Source organism: Colossoma macropomum, unplaced genomic scaffold (assembly GCF_904425465.1).
Source record: "Colossoma macropomum unplaced genomic scaffold, Colossoma_macropomum, whole genome shotgun sequence".
NCBI classification, from domain to species: Eukaryota; Metazoa; Chordata; class Actinopteri; order Characiformes; family Serrasalmidae; genus Colossoma; species Colossoma macropomum.
In genome coordinates, this window is record NW_023494786.1 from 8,471,104 (window position 1) to 8,490,630 (window position 19,527).

At 35.6% G+C, this 19,527-nt stretch overlaps 1 protein-coding gene across 3 annotated transcripts; it reads left to right on the top strand.

The window, feature by feature from the left end:
• Window positions 1-67: 67 nt before the first annotated feature.
• Window positions 68-19,269, top strand: vmp1 (vacuole membrane protein 1). 3 transcript variants are annotated; one of them, XM_036559872.1, is made up of 12 exons: window positions 68-174; window positions 1,697-1,798; window positions 2,109-2,241; window positions 3,513-3,603; window positions 3,702-3,812; window positions 9,332-9,499; window positions 10,754-10,885; window positions 13,474-13,554; window positions 14,471-14,587; window positions 15,514-15,575; window positions 17,589-17,691; window positions 18,319-19,269. In XM_036559872.1, the coding sequence occupies exons 2-12, from the start codon at window positions 1,720-1,722 to the stop codon at window positions 18,460-18,462; spliced, it is 1,221 nt and encodes a 406-aa protein (XP_036415765.1). In that variant the 5' UTR covers window positions 68-174; window positions 1,697-1,719; the 3' UTR covers window positions 18,463-19,269. The 3 variants fall into 3 exon arrangements, with proteins under 3 accessions (XP_036415765.1, XP_036415782.1, XP_036415773.1); XM_036559889.1 differs by lacking the exon at window positions 68-174 and adding an exon at window positions 424-524; XM_036559880.1 differs by lacking the exon at window positions 68-174 and adding an exon at window positions 645-1,067.
• The last annotated feature ends 258 nt before the right edge of the window (window positions 19,270-19,527 follow it).

Below are 19,527 nucleotides of genomic sequence, written 5' to 3' on the forward strand. Positions count from 1 at the left end.
CCCTGTGGATGTAGGGGAATGTACGGGTGACTTTTATTTTATAAAGAAAATCTTTTATCTTGTAAAGAAAACGGTGGCCCTTTCCCAGGAAGTGAGATACCGGTGTCGGTGTCTTCGCAATCCACATTGGCAGGAGAAAGCAAGAGCTTTGGGCGAAGCTTGTTGAAGCTCAAGGTAAGGCAAGTCGGACTGTTATAGTCAAATTTCAGGGCCTGTACCAGGAGCCCACACTTCTAAGTATCAATATAAGTAAGAGCTTGCGTATTTTTTCCGGCTCTAGATCAAAACGTAGCCCCGAAATACCAACGAGGCTGAAATTGGCTTCCTATTCGCCAGCTGCTTGTTCAAATGTCCCCGTTCCACCTTAAATGGTACAGCAGTGACGTTCTGGTGCATCAGGCTTAAGGCGCCTGAATGTAAACTGCTGCACCATTTAAGGAGGAACGGGAAAATGCGAACAAGAAGCTGGCGAACAGGAAGCTAGCTTGCTAGCTAACCGTCCAACTCTGCGGTTCCTCACACGGGTAGCTTTTGTGTCACATATTTCTCACCTGCTAAACCGGTTTGATAGGAAACCCCCAAAAGGTGGTAACGATAAAGTCTTCTTTCTAACGTATCATTTCTAAACCTGTGGTTTTTACTGTCCGGCAGCGAACGCTAGCAAAGATAGCTCGTAGCACGCAGCAGCCGACAGCCGGATAGCTAGCATGCTATTGTGAGCTGGTGATGGATCAGAGAGCGAATCGCTCATTTTGTGAACAAAAGCAGCTTTAATGTTGAACAATCGGGCTTATTCACATTCAGCGCTGAGAGAGAGAGAGAGAGAGAGAGAGCGCCCTGTGCTGTGAGCGGTCACCGTGCCCGACACTCAAAACACTCTTGGCTCACAGTCATCCACTGTGTGACCGGGCTAATGGTCAGATGTTGGCACTTACCCTACTCACTCCAGTCTCTCTTTCACTCTGTTAAACCTCATTTGTCATCCTCAGGCTTTACAGGATTAACGTTCAGGAGATTCTGCTTTAGGTCGGGTTTGGTGGACGTTGACTGGAGTGGCAGAGCTGCTGGTCGGTGTCTCAACTTTAATCAAAGCCAAAACACGAAAAGCACAGTTTTTGTGGCTTTTTTGGTTAAAAGAAAACCTACGGTGAAATGAGACATTTGAGAAATTAAAAAGTCGTTGTGTATTTCTCATGATTACATTGTTATACATTTTATTTTAAAATATAAAAACTCGTGATTAAAAGCGTTTAATTTGAATTTACTGCAGCAACTGTTTTACCTTTTACTGTATTACTTAATGATATTTTATACTGATGCTAAACTGCACATATTTATAATTTAACATGATTATATTTTGATTTAATTATAAAACTAGATTATGCAGTCATGTTTAGCATAGCTATGTAAATTACAATTTAAGAGTTTCATCAAATGCTACAAGAATTGTCTTTTATCATAATATCCGTTGTCAGAAGTGAGTTTTACACATACAAAAAAGTCAATGCTTTATTATTATTAATACCAGTTATATTAGACAAATAAACTTATCGTTTTATTGTGTTTTTTTTCCACCACAAAGTGTTGTTTGACATTTTGGAATAAAAACCTTCGATTATATTTGTAATTTTTCTAAATGTACTTATTTATAATTTTATTTATTCACTCATTCATTCATTCATTCATTTGTTTATAGCTGTTTGAAGCCAAGTGTATGAGATGGCTGAAAATGGAGCGGATTGTGATTTACCACAGAAGAGAGTTGGGCCTAAAGAAAACCGTAACGGTAATTTCACAGGTCAGTATGGAGCCTGATGAGTAATTCATGTTGCCTAAACCAGCCACGCTCTGAATTCCAGTTGTACCGGTCAAAGGTTGACTGTTGATACGAACGGCTGTGAATAGATAAACAGCCTGGAGGCAACCTGTGTTAATTATAGACATACTCAGCTGCCATCTTTATCTGTTACACGTCACTCCTTGTGCTATTGCTCAGGTGAGGTTATGAGTTATGAAAATATTATAAAATGAATTGCATTCCACAGAGTGCGCTGGTGTAATGGCTGATGTTGCTGTATGTGTGAATGCCCTGTGCTCTGCATGTTTAGATGCGTCACTCAGAGAGAGAAAACAGCAGGACCGAGAAGAGCGTCTCTCTCTGGTGCTGTGGAGAAAACCTCTCCTCACACTTCAGTATTCTTTCCTAGAAACCCTCATCACGTTGAAGGAGTGGACATGGAGGTAAGCACACCAGCCAACTTTCAATAAGCAAGTGGCTTTGAATGTGTTCTGGCCTTTGCACTGACCTTTTTAAGTATTTCTTCATATTTAAATTGGTAACTTGTAACCAAAGTCATTCAGAATGGTTTGAAGTGAAATGGTGCATTAAAAAGACTCTTTCTTTACAGTGGTGCTAATAGAAACAGGAGGTGAAAATGTCTACAATGCAGACATAGGCTTTTTTTTAAACTGTGCAAAACAACCAGTGAGCCTACATGTGTGTTCTGAGTTTTTGTGTAAAATGTCGAATATGGTGTAATGGTGGTAAATATGAAAAAAATGTCTTCTTTAAGGACTATTTTGCCTTACAATGCCCTGCATGTACTAGGGATGCATCAATCATGAATTTTGATGGGCGATTCTTATTTCTTTACTGTCAAATTGGCCAATGCTTTTTTTTCTTTGTTTGTTTGATATTCATTAGCCTTTTAATCCAAAGCTCACACTGTGTGGGGCAGATGAAACACATGAAACGCTTTAGCACACTTCCAACGATTATCCAAACTTTCCATATAAACTACATTATTTACTCTTTAATGGGCCAAACTGGCATTTTAAATGGTTCAGTTTTAAATTTATTTCAGTCAAATAAACTGCTTCATAGAAAGTAAGAGACAAATGGCTTCATGAATCATGAATGATTATACTGTGATTTTTTTGTTTTAGGTGTAGCAGCAGCATTCAAATACAGTGCACTTACCTGCTTTACATTATGCACGTCATAAAATTACAACACAGATCTGCCAAAATAAAAGCTATAAATTTGTCCATTGGCAAGTTCGTGCTGCTGATTCCAGTTGTGCATCTGTAGTGTGTACCTCTCTGACATGATTGTATTTAAAAAAAATACATTTTAGGCTAAAGCCTTCTCTCAAAACTGTTGTAAAGCGATGTGTATTCACATCGGAGTATTCATAATCTTTTCCTTTAATAACTTTCTGTGAGGGAGCTTTTCAGACCCATCATTGTGAACAATTCCTACTCAGTAAGTTTCTTCAGAATGGAGCATTTATTGTCCAACCACTCTTTGTTTACATTTTAACTATTTAATTATGCAGAAATTTTGATCAGTGTAATTCTTCTTTAAAGTAGGCTACAACATGAACGTTAGTTTGACATTTAATTAATGTTAATGTACTTTTCACTATTTCATCACATTTCTCAGTGATGTAGAGTGCAATGTAAATGAGTGTGTTTAACTGTGGACACTTTTTTTCCTCCTGTCATTGCAGGCTGTGGCAGAGAAGAGGTGCAGTGTTTTTGGTCCTAGTGCTTTTTTCAGTTTTCTCAATGGCCTACTCTATAGAAGGAGCACATCAGAAGGTGACCTATGACCTGTATAATGGTATTAGCACATGGTTGATAGTGTCTTGTTTGAGTGTAACTTCTTTTATCTTTTATCTGGTGATTGTCTTTTTCAGTATGTACAATATTTGGAGAAGAAGATCCTGTGGTGTGCCTACTGGGTAGGCTTGGGGATTTTGTCTTCAGTAGGCCTTGGCACGGGCCTACACACTTTCCTTCTTTACCTGGTAAGAGCTTTTAAAAAAAGAGAGAGGAGGTTGTAGCGGAAATATATATATATATATAGTCTTATGCAAAAGTTTGGGCGTCACAGTCTGACGCATATTGTTGATTTCCTTAGTTAAAATAAGTTCTCTACAGAACACTTCTTAATTTTAACGTATTAAAATTAAATTTCAATGCATTTTAATGGATCACTACTGTTTATTTGCAGAATTTAACATGTTGGAGTGTTAAATAAAATTTGCAGGAAAAAGCCATATTTAAGTTTGTTCTCTATAGAGGATGCATTCACTCAGAAAATCAACAAAACACATTCAACCATGGGTATTCAAACGTTTTTCATACAACTGTAATTTATAATACAGTACAAGACAACACAATATGAGACATCACGATACAATACAATATAATAAAATATTGTCCCTGTTGGAACAAAACCTCACATCTTCAAAAACGTAAATTACAGGAGAAGGAAAGAAAACCCTGTTAAGGGTTTATGTTAATGTTACAAATCTTTGGACCATTTATTTTGGTCTCTTCATCCTAACGTGTTGAAACGGTGTAAATGGCAGCTGGCATTTTAAAAAAAATTGTTTTAAAAAGGTAAAAATACAGATACAAGGTTTTGTTCTGACAGCGATGATATAAATTAAAATCTTTTATATAGGTTATTTTTTCTAGCATGACAATTTGTCAGTACAGTCTTCTTATTTCTGCTTTTCTCTTGTAGACATATTGAAATCTGAGTATCTGTGGTCTGTCAGTTTAGATCTGATGTTTTTTAGCCGGTGGCTAAACTATAACCAACGTGTCCCTGTTAAATATGGAAGTTGAACTTTTCCCTGTATCAACTGTCAGCTCTTCCAAATATAGAACATGGAGGGCTCTCTGTTACTTTTGTCCCAAGTCACTTTATTTCACATTATGAACATTAAGTGAAATTAATGATGACTTCCTTATTTGCTTATCTTGTAAAGTTTAAACCACACATTTTCTATAAATGCTTATGCATGGCTGGACTGAAATCATTCCAGGGGCTTTTGGGCTTTATTAAGCAAGAGGCTCCTTCTGTGCTGAATTTGCTGCTCCAAATTTATGCTGCTCACAGTTTGCCCGCGTGGTGGAATCACACGCTCATTTCCATTGAGTCAGAGTTATCAGGCAGCGGTCAGAGCCGTTTCTGTCGAACTTTGGTGATGTCATCATGGCAGTGCAGTGACTTGCATGTGGTTAGTGCTCATGCTCAGCTTTCAGAAAATGAGGATGTGAAAGTCTGATTGCGATGGGGTTTTCGAGCTCTTGTGTCCACTCACTCAAAGCTCTGTCATTGCTGGATGAACATGAAGCTTCACGTAGCAAGTATACTGTAAACAACAAGTCCTTTAAGGACTAATTTAAACTAATTTACACAATTTTCCTCTCACCTCAGATATAGTCAGTATAGACTTGTTTGGTGCCTGAAGTTACTTCTTTAGTTCTGCATCGGAACTACGAGGCTAATGTAGCTCATAAGTAATGAAAGCTTATAACCACCAGCTAGCATTGTGTGAAACTTCATCATTTTAGAGATCAGGTTGATCATCACTTAGTGTTAAAATAACTTCATTTCCCAGGTGAAGAGGAATTAATAGAACCCAGTGTAAAACTTTATGGAAGGCATTATTAGAAATTAGGGTTAGTTTTTCTGCATTGTTGCTTCATTGTTAGTTGTGCAAACCTTTAGGTTAGCTACTGTTTTTCCTCCAGGCAGGGCGGTACGACATGGTTACAAATTTGTGATCATGCGTTTTGTCTTCATTTCCATTTGTAAGTGAACTGTACTGTATGCATAGCAGTAACCAAAGCCAGAATTGTGTGTGTACATTTTCATAGATAAGTCACTGAACTACTCCTTTAACATGTCTGCTAAGTGCTTTTGTGTGTGCTGAGTTTGATGTACACATTCTAAATTCAGGATAAAGATTACATTGATTTGACAGCAGTTTTGATGTGTACTTTAAACAAAAAACACAAAAGGTGTTTCTTACCCCAGATATTGTGGTATACCACAGTATGGTTACTAATTCCAACCCAGAACTGTACCCTGCTGGCCTACCTGTGTCCATTTCCCATCGCAAAACAGAACCATGAATATGGGCGTAGTTCTCTGGAGGTTGTATAGTGGTCGCATAAATGTGTTAACAGTAAACACAGCCAACAGTAACAACAGTGTAGGAGCTTCATGTTCTGATTAACCTTATGCCCTTTTACTCTGTATTTGGTTTTAAATGAGACAGAGATTTTGGCTGTCTAGTGTTTTTAGAAATGGCAGTCGTCTGAATTTTTAAATTAAATAATTAATTAATTAATTTATTTTTTTTATTCATTAAATCTTTGCACTCAGTAATAATACTAGAGACATTAATAATCACACTGTTATACATTTGGATCAAAGCATATATGAACAGAGTTTAAGTATAGCCAAGGAGTAAACAGAAGCAATTAAATAAACCGAAACAGATATATAAACAAAAAATTAGATAAGATAATGTATGTACATAAGATATGACAGGTACATAAGATTGTGTTAACAGGAAACGCAGCCAACAGTAACAACAATAGAGAAGCTACAAGTTCTGATTTACCTTTTGTCCTTTTTACTCTGTTTTTGGTTTTAAATGAGACAGAGATTCTGGCTATCTAGTGTTTTTAGAAATGGCAGTTGTCTGACTATTTAATTCATTAAATCTTTGCAGTCAGTAACAGTAATAGGGACATTAGTTATCACACTGTTATACGTTTGGATCAAAACATATATGAACAGAGTTTAAGTATAGCCAAGAAGTAAACAGAAGCAGTGAAATAAACTGAAACAGAGAAATCTGAATAAAAAATAAGATAATGTATGTACATAAGATATGAGAGGTACATAAGATAAAACATTTCATATACAGCATCTCAAAATTACAGCATTGGTATCAGGTTTTCACATCTTTCTTATTGCAGGAGGAAGAAAAAAAAATCCAGTAACATCAACATCTTTGATAAAGCAATAAAATAAGAATCCACTCTTTTGCACTCTGTATATGTGTCATTCTGCCAAACTGGATCAAAGTCAGAGTTGAAGACCCATCTTGGACCTTTAACTGATTTTGATTTTAGACTAAAATCCTTTTGCTTTGAGTGACTCTATACTTTAAATATGTTTATTAAAATAAATGAGTTTGTGTTCCATTTTGTCACAGCCAAAACAATCATAACCCTGCCAAAACTTTACTAAATGTTCAGTAGGTACTATTTCGGTAGTGACGGTTGTAGCTAATTATGAGCAGAACTCAACAAAAAAACTAGCCAGTACATAACTAGCAAACACAGCTCTGAACAGTTGCACACACAAAATCTAATATATTTTTTAAAAACTCAAACAAGTTTACTTAATTGCAGAAAATCTGTGTTTCGGTGGTGGCATGAAAACACGGGACAGTATTTTTGAATAAAGTTTTTTTTTATTTAAAAATTAAAGTCTAGATAAATCTAAACATTTTAACTTCACTTCAAAAGAAAGCAAAAATATCTTTTAAAAACAATATTGGAAAAGAAATACAAATAATTATTTTTCACAAGTTAAAATTTAGGTGGTAAGGTTAGGCACAGTCACCGTCCAACAGAAAGTACCCTTTAAATTATGATTTTGTGTATATTTAGCTTGCTACCATCTCAATGAAAGCCTTGGGTTTAAATAGACCATAACATAATTCTTGTAAATATCTAATATCTGAATATTTTATTGTTTTGTTGGTAGATGTTATCAATGTTATACTTTGCCAATAGAATAATTAAATTACATTAAAATATACAATTTTCATTTAATTTCCATAACTCATAAACCCAAATAAATCATTTTCTCTGGTACTTGGGTACGGTTCGTTTGGCAGTGGAAATGAAATCAAATGACTTGATCATGGATTTGTAACCATACTGTACAATTGTAATACCGAAAACAATTGTTGTTCACCCAAAAGAATACAATTTTGCACTTTAGCAGCAACAAATCAGAAAAAAACTAACCCTAATGCTTAGTAATGCCTATACATTTCATATTGAGCTCTTTTGATTCCTCATTGCCTGGAAAATTAAGTTATTTTAACACTAAGTGATGTGACATCACCTGATCAGGCTCTACCAGCCTTCAGCTGTATGACTGCATCATGAGATCGTGCTTAGCTTGTGACTGGCACTGAAGTGTTCCTGACTCGATGATTTCAGCTCTGCTGACCACAGGTGTTCCTCAGCTCGGCAGCCATCTAGGCGGATGCTTCTGCTGAGAAATATCAGTCATCACTAATTTCTTGCGATGAAGCAAGTTCCACATAAAGGTTTTAAGTTGTTTATATAATCCCATAGAAAGGATTTAGACTTTTGTTTGCCCTAATCAGTATGCTGAATGGTAACCAGACCCCACCTGGCCTCTTCTCAGTGTAGCCGGATGACTCTGACCAGAGCGAGTTCTGCTATTTGAAGCTTTAGGAAGTGTGTCAGATGTTTGCAATGTGCTTGACCCGTGGCATATTGTATATGGAATACTCCCCTGCCACGATTCCCACATAGTAGACCCTGGGAGAAGCTGACATCATTGACTTATTGTGTGGCCTCTTTTCGTTAGCTGAATTGATTTATACTTTGTGTTTAGTCTGGCGAATATTTTTGTGAGTCTTTAAGTTTTACCTCCCCACTCGTGAATAGACAAAACAGTGCCACATCAACTCCATGAGTGTTCATTAAGAACAGCACTGGAAGATCTGTGTATTTGAATGGCTTTAAAATGTTTTAACATGTTTTAGATGTGTTGTTCGCCTGTACCGAAGCACAGAATTTTAGGTTAAGTTAGCGTTTCAGTCCTTCCTGAGTTCCCTAGTCCAGCACAGCCTTAAAGTTTTGCTTCTCCTGAATGGATTCCACTCAGGAAGGGCTCGTTAATTAGCTGACAATGTTGGATCAGATGTTTTAGGCCTGTCATGAAATCTTAGCTGATGATTAATTAATCCATAAAAATCCATATAAATAAATCTACAAAAATAATTGTCTCAGTTTCTGTGGATACTTACCACCTAAAGCAATGCTGGTTTTAACAAGCCCTTGTCCACATGGCCTCATCGTTTCCCCTTGAGAGAATCCCCGAACACCATCTTAAGGGCTGTTCTGCTATTTTTTAGCTTAAATAGTTTTAGATAAGCCCTCAGAGGGGTGAAGGATCGTGGGAACACAAGTGCAATAGAAATTGCCCATAAATCATCGCGAGTGGGTGCATTTTCCTTTTTAAACTTGAAAATGATAGGGTTTATAAGCCATATGAGTAAACCTCATCACTTTATTCTGCTAGCTTGCTAGTTAGCATGCTAATGGCTACTCAGCAAACAATAAAAAGAAATTTCTAGCCACAATAAGCCACTGTTTTATGTACATACAGCGGAGAGCGAGTGCGCTCTGTTCAAATAATTGACTCCTTGCTGTCTCCTCCTCACTGAAATCCTCTTGTCCTCTGCAGGGCCCACACATAGCCTCTGTAACTCTGGCAGCGTACGAGTGTGGCTCTGTAAACTTCCCCGAGCCTCCGTACCCAACCCAGATCATATGTCCGGAGGAGGAGGTGGTGCAGGATAGCGTTTCCCTCTGGACTATCATGTCAAAGGTCCGCCTGGAGGCCTGCATGTGGGTGAGTGCATTGCAGACATGCTTAGATGCTTTACATTCATTCTTGCTATTTTATTATTAGAGTGTATCCCTTTTCTCTGCACTCATAAAAAAGGATTACAGTTGTCTTCCACACATGGCTGTAATTGACTGGCAATTAACTCATTTCCCTACCACATGTTAGTAGTTAAAACAATACTTCACTAAAAAAGCTTAGAAGGAATGAAAGCTACTGAGAACGAGTTGGCACAAAAGGATATGCTACAAGAAGTGGCATTCTTAAAAAATAAAAAAATAAACAAATATAAGTATATTGGAATATTATTTAGAATAATAAGAATAATAATATGTATTAATAATTAATAATTGTCATTCTTTAAAAAACAATACTTGTAGACTATTATATAAACAATTATTAATACATTATTACAATTTATAATAATAATAATATATTATAATGCATGTCGTTACATTATAAGTTTGAGGTTGATAAACATTGTCTCATACTATGTATTACCTCATATGCAATACTCTTATTTATAGTAAAAATTATATTCTTTGTTGTTAATTTTTGTGAAGGATAGTTTATATTTTCAACTTAGTTTTTACTTTTAATAATTATTTATTTATATATATATATATATATATATATATATATATATATATATATATAGTAACAAGTAACAAACTGTAAAAACCTTGTTCAATAATTAACAGGGTTAATTACTTGCTTGTTAATTATCTTCTTGCTACTTCTTTTCTTTTCTTGAGTGCCTTGCTATCCCTTTGCTGCTGTAGCACTGAGAATGGGACTAGTAAAGGATTATCTTATCTTATTATATTTTTAGCTTTCATTTATTAAATGATTCTGTTAAGATGCAATATTATTATTTTTAATAATTATTATTAATTATTAATATGCAATGTTATTATTATTATTATTATTATCGTAAATAATACATATATCACATATCAAATATAATAATATATTATATTATTTTAATATTTAATAAATCTCTCTTTGTAACGTGTTATATATTGCATAAGATATAAGATACAAAAGTCTACAAGTAATATAGACATTTAATGAGTAATGTGTAGAGTTATAAGTATTGAGGTCTATAAATATTATCATTAATATAAAGCCAGTTTTTAGTTTGTGTTTATTAAATGATTCTGTTAAGATACAATAACTTTACATTGTCATAGGTTTTAAATAAATGGTTGTCTATGCTTGATATGGAGAGGCTAGTTTGAGTATTGGATCTGTGTACAGGGTGCAGGCACGGCTATTGGAGAACTGCCTCCATACTTCATGGCGCGAGCAGCGCGCCTTTCTGGGGCTGAACCAGACGATGAAGACTATGAGGAATTTGAAGAAATGCTGGAACAGGCACAGAGCGCACAGGTGACGATTCTCTCCAGTTTTACACTGCCACTCCTTTGTAGGACCTTTTGCAGTTAAGGCTGCGTATGTGCTGTCAAACAGCTTGGCTATCAACAGTTTTTGAATTCCTCAATTACATAGAACTAGTCTGAAATGTACGAACAACCTTGTATTCAACTCTGTGCCATCAATGACATGGTCAGATCACTGTTTATTTAGGTTAGAAAATTAATTAAGTTTCTATGTTGACCAACAATGCACCTACTAGCGGGACGCACTGATGCAGAAATTGTGTGCCGATGCCAATATCCGATATTTTTTTTCATGTATAGTTGAATTCAAAACTTTGTGCCTTTGGTCAAATTACATGTTTTGTTGATTTTGTAAGTGAAACTAAGTTCTGTAACACATCCTGTACAGAGAACACACTTCTGCACAGTGTAATGCACAATTAATGTTTATTTACTGAATTTAGCTTATTGAAAAAAAAAATCCATAAAATGTAGCCTGTGCAAAAGTTATGGCATGTTTTATATTTTATTTCTACAATATGTTAAACTCAGCAAATTAACAGAAATTATATATTACAATTTGCAGAAAAATGCCACATGTAAGTTCTCTGTGGAGGATGTGTTGACTTATTTTCACTTAGAAAATAAAACGTAATTTTACCAGGAGTGTTCAAACCTTTGCATATGACTATACATATCTGCTGATGCTAAAACATAAACATAAACATTTTTTAAATGTAGAAATTAAAACCTGAATTAGCATTACAGAGAAATACATCATTTATTTCTAAAGGATCACAAGGGCAGTAAAAAAATAAAATGTAGATAATTTAGCACAGAAGTCCAGTGCCACTCAGTTGTTCTGCTGTTTCTGAGTTCTTATTGTTTAAATATCAGTTTGAAATATCAGTCAAATCTAATCTGTCCAATGCCCATTTTTGGTTTTTTGGTAAGTGGTTTTGATTTCAGTGCAGTTCAGTCCATTTTTTTTTTTGGTCACTTTTGTCTCTTTTGGGAAAATCATAATGTTACTTAAAAACTTAGTAGAACAAAAGGAAACATTCTAGCTGCATTTGATTCACAGTGTATGCATGCTTTAACACCTTGCCCTTAGATGCGGGAATTGGGGATTAAACTCAATTTCACAGGGCATTCCACAACATCCGAGTGTTCATGGTTTTTGAACCTAAAGGTGCCGCCACCCATCATTCTGTACCCTGTCAGCGGCTAGTTTGTGATGTGTCTGGGTCACGCCCATCAGCCTTCGGTGTTGTGGTTTACCGATCCTGGTCATGTGACAGCTTCTTTGAAAAACCCTCCTCTGATTTCCAGTAAACTCTTTGAACAGGCGGGTGACTCAGAGGGACAGCTTCCTTTTAATTATGGCCTGTTAGTGTCTGAGTGGACCCCACATGGCCTATTCTTTTCACTGGGAGAAATTTTAATTGGTTAAATGCCTAAAAGTGGTATTCAATATGGTACGTTTAGCAGATGATGCATCAGCAAAAAGTTGCCCTTTCACCGGTCTGGAATGGAATGCAGTCTGAACTGCATCGTGTCATTTTATGATCTGTTTCGGTACACTCTGTACATTGTACACATATTGTATTTAAGTGCACTAGTCCTTTATGTAGTATTGCCTAGAGTGGCTTTGTTGCTCAACTTTGTGACAGTATTTCTACCCGAAACGTTAGGAATGTGCATGTGTGTTTTTACTGGACAGATTTTCAATCCAGAGAAGCTCACTTATGACTCAATCCAACCGACAGGCCTTCAACCAGCGTTTGAATTGGCGTTTATGCTACAAGACCACACCCAGTGATGAAACCTTTATGTATTACTAAAGCATCCACTGAAAAGGGTCGGAGAGTCATCTTATACATTCTGAAAGTTTTTCATTTAAACTATAGGCCAGACATTTGAAAGCAGCAGCATCTTTGTAAAATTAATCATTAATATTTTATTGACAATAATATGCTTAATAAATATAAAATAAAAATGTTTATAATATTTAAGAGTTTGACTAAAAGCGGCAGCAGTAGTGTACAGCTAGCTGACTCATTTCTTTTACGCTTGGTAATTATCCTGCAGAGTTTTATTGCAGCTTTAATCATATCCACTTGATTCTCACTTCCAGATGCTCCTGAAGACTTGATGAACTGAATTGTTAAATTAGTAGTTTTTAAAAGAATTACAAGCTGGTTACTATGGGAGACTGTTATCAATAAAGACTGAAGGCTTCTCTCATAGAACTCAGTACTGTAAGGCTATGTCACTGAAAACTAAAGAAATGTATTTTGAATGGAGAAAAAAAGACTGCTTGGGTTAAATACATGTTGTGTTGGTTGTTGGTAAATGGACTTGATAATGAAAATCACTGCTTGCTTCCATACTTTGGCCCTGTTGCATAAACTATAGCAAAGCTTGTTGGGTTTATCATGGAGTTAGCCAACACTTAATAAAACATGCATTATGTATGTTTACAGCTGGATTAGTTTCAGTAATTGCTCACTTGGTTTTTATCCTGTAACTCAGATAGTAATTTATAATAGTATAGAACTGATGGCAAAGACTTGAAATGTTCCCTGTGCTTTGCAGGACTTTGCAACAAGAGCAAAACTCGCTGTTCAAAACTTGGTTCAGAAAGTGGGATTCTTAGGAATTCTAGCCTGTGCCTCAGTAAGTTTCTCTTTCTGCTTTGTGTGTGTGTGTGTGTGTGTGTGTGTGTGTGTGTGTGTGTGTGTGTGTGTGTGTGTGAGACTGCATATAAAGAAAACAAATATATGACAAGTAAAATAAATAAAGAAATATGGAAGATTCTAAACTATTCCTAGATTCATTAATCAAATTTAAGCCAAATTGCAACATTGTTGCAAAAAAACATTTTTTTTTCCTTATTTATCCCATTATCCATTTATCCATTAACGCATGAGTTCAGATAAGGTTTTGATCTATTGATCAGAGGCGTTTGCACAAATATATGGTTCATGCCACCCTGAGTGCACACCGCCATTAAAGCTAAAGGGGGATATGACATAAATACTAAAAAATTGTGAAAATTCTGTATGTTTTTGAAAGATTCTACTTTTCATTCAAATTATATTGATAATATAATTTAAGAGATTTATTCTGTCAAATTTTGCCATCATGATGCCAAAGTGAATTTAAAAACGAATGCATTTAAGAATATGTTAATTTTGTACCTTTTAACTAGCCTTTCATGAAACAGTGGTGTTGGAATTGGAATCTGTTGGAATTTACTTGGCCTTGGCATTTTTATTGTGTACTTTAGCACCAAAAATGTAGTTCTCCTTTATTGTTGTAAAGAAATTTGACTTGTGGAGCAAACCCTAGAACTTGTCACTGAATGTTAGCACATTATTAGTTTTAGTAATTATTTTGCTTGCCTTTAAGTCTGTATGTGCATAAATGAGTACTTATATTTTAAAAATAAACGTGATGTGTTGATGACTGAAACTGAGAAGAAAAAATAATGTTTACATGCTGCAAAGTAATGCTAAACTCTGTGTTGTAAATACATTACATTAATTCTTTAATTCATTATGTTCTTTGTTTCTTATTTTTCGTTCCTCAGATCCCAAATCCCCTTTTTGACCTGGCTGGCATTACATGTGGCCATTTCCTTATTCCATTTTGGACCTTTTTTGGAGCTACTTTAATTGGAAAGGCGGTTATTAAGATGCACATTCAGGTACACTCAAAGAACAAATGTATTAGAGTTGTTTATTCAGTTGTCGAGTGTTTCTGTTCTTGTCATGTTTCATTATTGAAGTTGCTTAATTACAGAAATTTTTCTACATACATTGATGTACTTTGTCTATACTTATGTACTGTCTACAGTTGTAATAACATTAGAACATTGTTTCATGACCGTGGAGGTACCAAATGAGGCTGTTTTCCCCTGAATGCTTTAGGACAAAAATGTTTAGGAATAATGAACAGGGTGCCCATCAGGTCAGAAAGATATGAAGCACAGTAAAGTATAAAGAAAATTTGTTCTAATAAAAATGAACAAAAATGAAATTCAGACAGGACTACCATAATTTCTTTTAAATGTTCATGTTTAATGGTTTCATGACAACACAGCTGCTGAGGAAGTTCATGTCTGTTGTTCTGCCATGAGAACATTCTACAAACGTTTAAAGGAAATTATGCTGCTGATTTCTTGTTTTTTTTTCTATGTTTATTCTCAAAGTTTTAGTGCTTAGTTATGACAAGTCTCTACTTTAATGAGACTTCTTGGTTGAAGCAGCATGAAAGGTACACACTTCACCAAAAAAAACCTTTTCTGTTTAATCAAAACGATGACTATACAGTTTCTAGGCATGGGTCAAGCAAACAGGAGTCCCTTGAGGAGCTGTTTCAGTCATTAAAGCAGGCTGACACATCGTAAGCTTGTGTCAGTCAGTGATCTCACCTCTCCTCCTCTGGGTGGGAGTCTCTCAGCATCTCCTGCAGACGCAATGTGCCTCAAGGCTTTGCGTGTCATATCCTTTCCCTCTTAATGTTAGTCTGATTCTCAGCACCCCAGCAAGGCCTTTTCATCTCATCTCCCTTACTCCTCATGCTCTTGATTCATTGTCTGAAACTTTGTGTCTATGTCTGATCTCTCCACAGAAACTATTTGTTATCATAACATTCAGCAAGCACATAGTGGAGCAGATGGTTTCTCTGATTGGGTGAGTAATAGAGCCATGTGTTTATGAAGAAAATAGGGAGAACCCATGATTTCTGGCTGTGCTGGAGTTTCTAAATGACAGAGTATGAACACAAGACCAAAAATAGCATATGAAAAGTATTCAAAACAAAGTTGTTGTTAAAAACACATCAGATTATTTTACCTGCATCAATATTGCAGTGGCCAAAGAATGATATATAGACTGCACGTGTTCTTAAAGAGTATGTCCTTTTTTGCATTTGGCCAAGCATTGTGCCCAATTTGATCAAATAATGTAATAAATAACCTGTTGATTAAGTGGGTTAAAGCACAATGTAACTACTTTAGCATATAATAATCATTCTAAATGATCCAAAGCGTGGACAGAAATATGAAAGAAATTTATATATATATATATATATATATATATATATATATATATATATATATTATATCTGTAATTTTCTGTTACATTTTTTCTACTTTTTTCATGCTAAAAAAATAACGCACTTAATTGCTGCTTTTACTGTAAATTCAGTAAATGAAGAGTAGTCTCTGACTTGCGCTCAGTACTGCACATTTGTAGACGGTATTAAACTGCACTCGCTACTTCATAGTTTAGACACGGAATGCCATACAGCTAAGAACTAAAATAGTGTGTTTAAACTTTAAGCTACAAGATTTTTTTTTTTTTTTAATGTTGGTTAAAGAATAGGTTTAGTATTTATGAATCAAATCAAGGAATGGTTCTTTTGAGATCATTTTTGTTGTTTGGACCACATCTAGTAATTTACCAGATCTATATGTTGTGGAACTTGGAGGCATTTAGCCCAGTTCACTGCTCTCCTAATGTTGTGTATGTTTCTTTCATTTTGAGTGTCTGCTTTCGCATGCAATTCAGTTTCTCACGGCAGTGGTCAGATTCTTTAAGCCGTCTTGTCTGAATCATCAACTGAAGAGCTTTGAGCTTTTGCTTTATAGCAGTTTTGTTAATAGCTTTGTGTGTAATGCTGTCTGGCTTTTAGCCGACTGAAAGAAATGCCATTTAAGGAGATTGCTGTTGGGTTAGCAAGATGTAGATGGCACCTCTATGATCAACCACAGTGAGTTAAAATTAGAGGTAGGGTGCCCCTCTTGCACTTCTCAGAGGCTGAATTGGAAATTCTTTTTCCTTCATAATTGGAACCACACGTCTTTCATGATAAAATTCACTGATATAATGGTGGAATGTGGTGACTAAATTTGATGAAAGGAAAAGTGGCGAGAACACTGAAAGAGCCTCCGTTTGATATGGAGAATGGTAATGGGTTGGGTTCTTAACCGCCAGTCTTTAGTTCTCACAGTGGTGTGGGCTTGGATGACTCGTGTCATGCCCATGAGTCTATCTGTTTTTTATAAAAATGTACTTTTAATTTATATTTTATATATAAATAGGTTTAAATTTAAAGTTCCTATTTCATGAGAAAGATCATCAGACGGTGTCAGATTTTCCTCATTTTCAAATGTAAGATCGCTCAAATAATTATTTCACTTCTTCAATAAATAACAGCAAATTTATTACTTGCCCTTTTAATACAAACATTTGTAATTCACTAATAAACAAATAACATTTTGTATTATCTAGTTGTAACCAAGTCATCAGAAATTAATGTGTTTCATTTGTAGTGCAGTGTTACGTTAGTTTGTCTTAAAAATCTGAAACAAGATTTAAGGCTTTTATAAGCCTTTAGATGTGCTGCTGCATTGTTCATTAGATGTGTGTCACTGGCAGACACTCCTTCAAACCTGGGCGGTTCTTCTTACATGGTACTGATGACACAATATCGACTCACTTCCTGATTAATAGCTTCAGACTAGTTCCAACAGGAAGCTCAGCAATATAAGTCAGGGTTCAAAGATCTCTTTCTCCAGTGTGCTGTGGCACCTCAGCTGGTGCACTCACTTAGCATTACGGCCATCTAAAGGGACTGCCTACAGCTTCATATCTTGGTAAGTCATTATTGGCCTAATGTAGTCTGTTTCGGTACATTCACAGTGTCATACCAGGAGTTGGAGCTTCCTTGCAAAAGCCTTTCCGTGAATATCTGGAAGCCCAGAGGACTAAGCTTCACAACCCGGTTGGAGATGGGACACCTGCGGTAAGAACCAGACATTAGTTTCCTGCTTTGTCTGTCAGCTATTCAGGAAGGTCTTTGTGGTAACAGGTTTTAAATGTGGGTTGGCATGTAATGTTTTCGGTTTCTTGTGGCAGCAGGACAGGACTTAAGGGAAATGTTGAAACTCGGTCAAGGCACTAAGACAAAATGGCATATTAGTTCTTAATGTTTTATTTTTCACAGGTCCTCTCATCAGCAAGCTAACTATGACTTTAAAATCTAGGTTTACGTGTACTTTTTAGATGAATTTCAGTTTTTTATGGGTCACTGTGTCCAATGAGAGGAAGAAGGAAGTAGAGAAAAAGAGGGGGGTTGAAAGTGGATGTCTCTTTTTTTTCAGCAGTTCTGTTGACTCTTGGATTCTCGGTTCTTACTATCGTTTCTTACTTTGTACAATTTAAACAGTTAACAAGTTACTATTATTATTAATAATTATAAATATCGTTTCTGCTCCTGCTTACCATTATTAGGAATAATGAGTATTATTTAATGGGAATTTTCCAGTATTTATTTTGTGTGTGTGAGATCTCAGATCAGTACAATAATGAATGCCTTTCGCAAGAAGATTCTAATTTATGTAGTAAAACTGTTCTTGCTTCTTCTGTGCAGGGAGAGAACTGGCTTTCCTGGATTTTTGAGAAAGTGGTGCTTGTCATGGTCTGCTATTTCATTCTGTCTATCATAAACTCCATGGCACAGAGCTATGCCAAGCGGCTGCAGCAGAGGAAGTACTCTGAGGAGAAAACCAAGTGATATAACTCATAACTCACAGTAAACCATCTCAGGCTCCCATTTTGGAAGCTAAGAAACATTTAACCTATAATGGCTGAATGGGCACTAATTTATTTGTGCTTCTGTCTGTACGATTATGTTGGATCTTTTTTTTTCTCTTCATTGTCTGTAGCGTTTGACTATTAAAATCAGATGTAATAACTGTGTGATTTTTATCTCTACAGAGACAAAGCAGTTGAGCAAAGACTGTGAGCAGTTAATACTTGTTGCAATGCCTTATGCAACATTGCAGGGTCATGCTTCCATTGAAGTGAATACAGTTCTAATCACTAGAATGATTGATTTATTTAATTTTTAGGTGACAGTATGGCTGGTCAGGGTCGGTTTTCTTTGTGAGCTGTATGTTGAAAGTGCTGATGCAATGTACGTTTTCAGGGAGTTTTTTTTTCTTTTTTAAACACAAATCTGATGTCATTTTTTTTTATTTGTTACACAAAGATAGCAATATCGAAACTTAAGTGTGATTTCTTAATAGTTTTCACATTGTGTAAATAATTTTGTCTTAACATAGATGTGAATACATTTATTCAAGTCTGAAGAGGTCTCGTATCTAAATATTACAAAACAAACCATTATTTGAAGCTGGTAAACTGTAAAACTAGCCTTGCCTCATATACTGTGCATATAGACGTTTAACTCCATAAGCTGCCTCAATCATTCTGGATTTTGTCTGAATTTTGTTTTGTGTAGCTGAAAGTCTTAGCTTTTTAATAGCTATTGGTGACTTATTACTGTTTGACATTAAATTGGATTAATCCATCAATGTTATACGTGCCATGAGCTCACTTTTATATATATTGTGCATCTGTCATGGACTTTAAATCCTTTCTCAAGTCTGAGCTTGAAGACTATGTACCTGAGCATGTCCAGCAGAGAGGTAAGTGTTAAGTATAAAATATAAGTAGCTGAGAAAAACCTTTGTGTTTGAAACTGGAGGATTTAATGAATAAATGAAGTTTTGGTGCTTTTCTCATTTTTGATTTTAGTGCATACTATTAAATCTCTTGTGTAAGTTTTTGTAAGTTG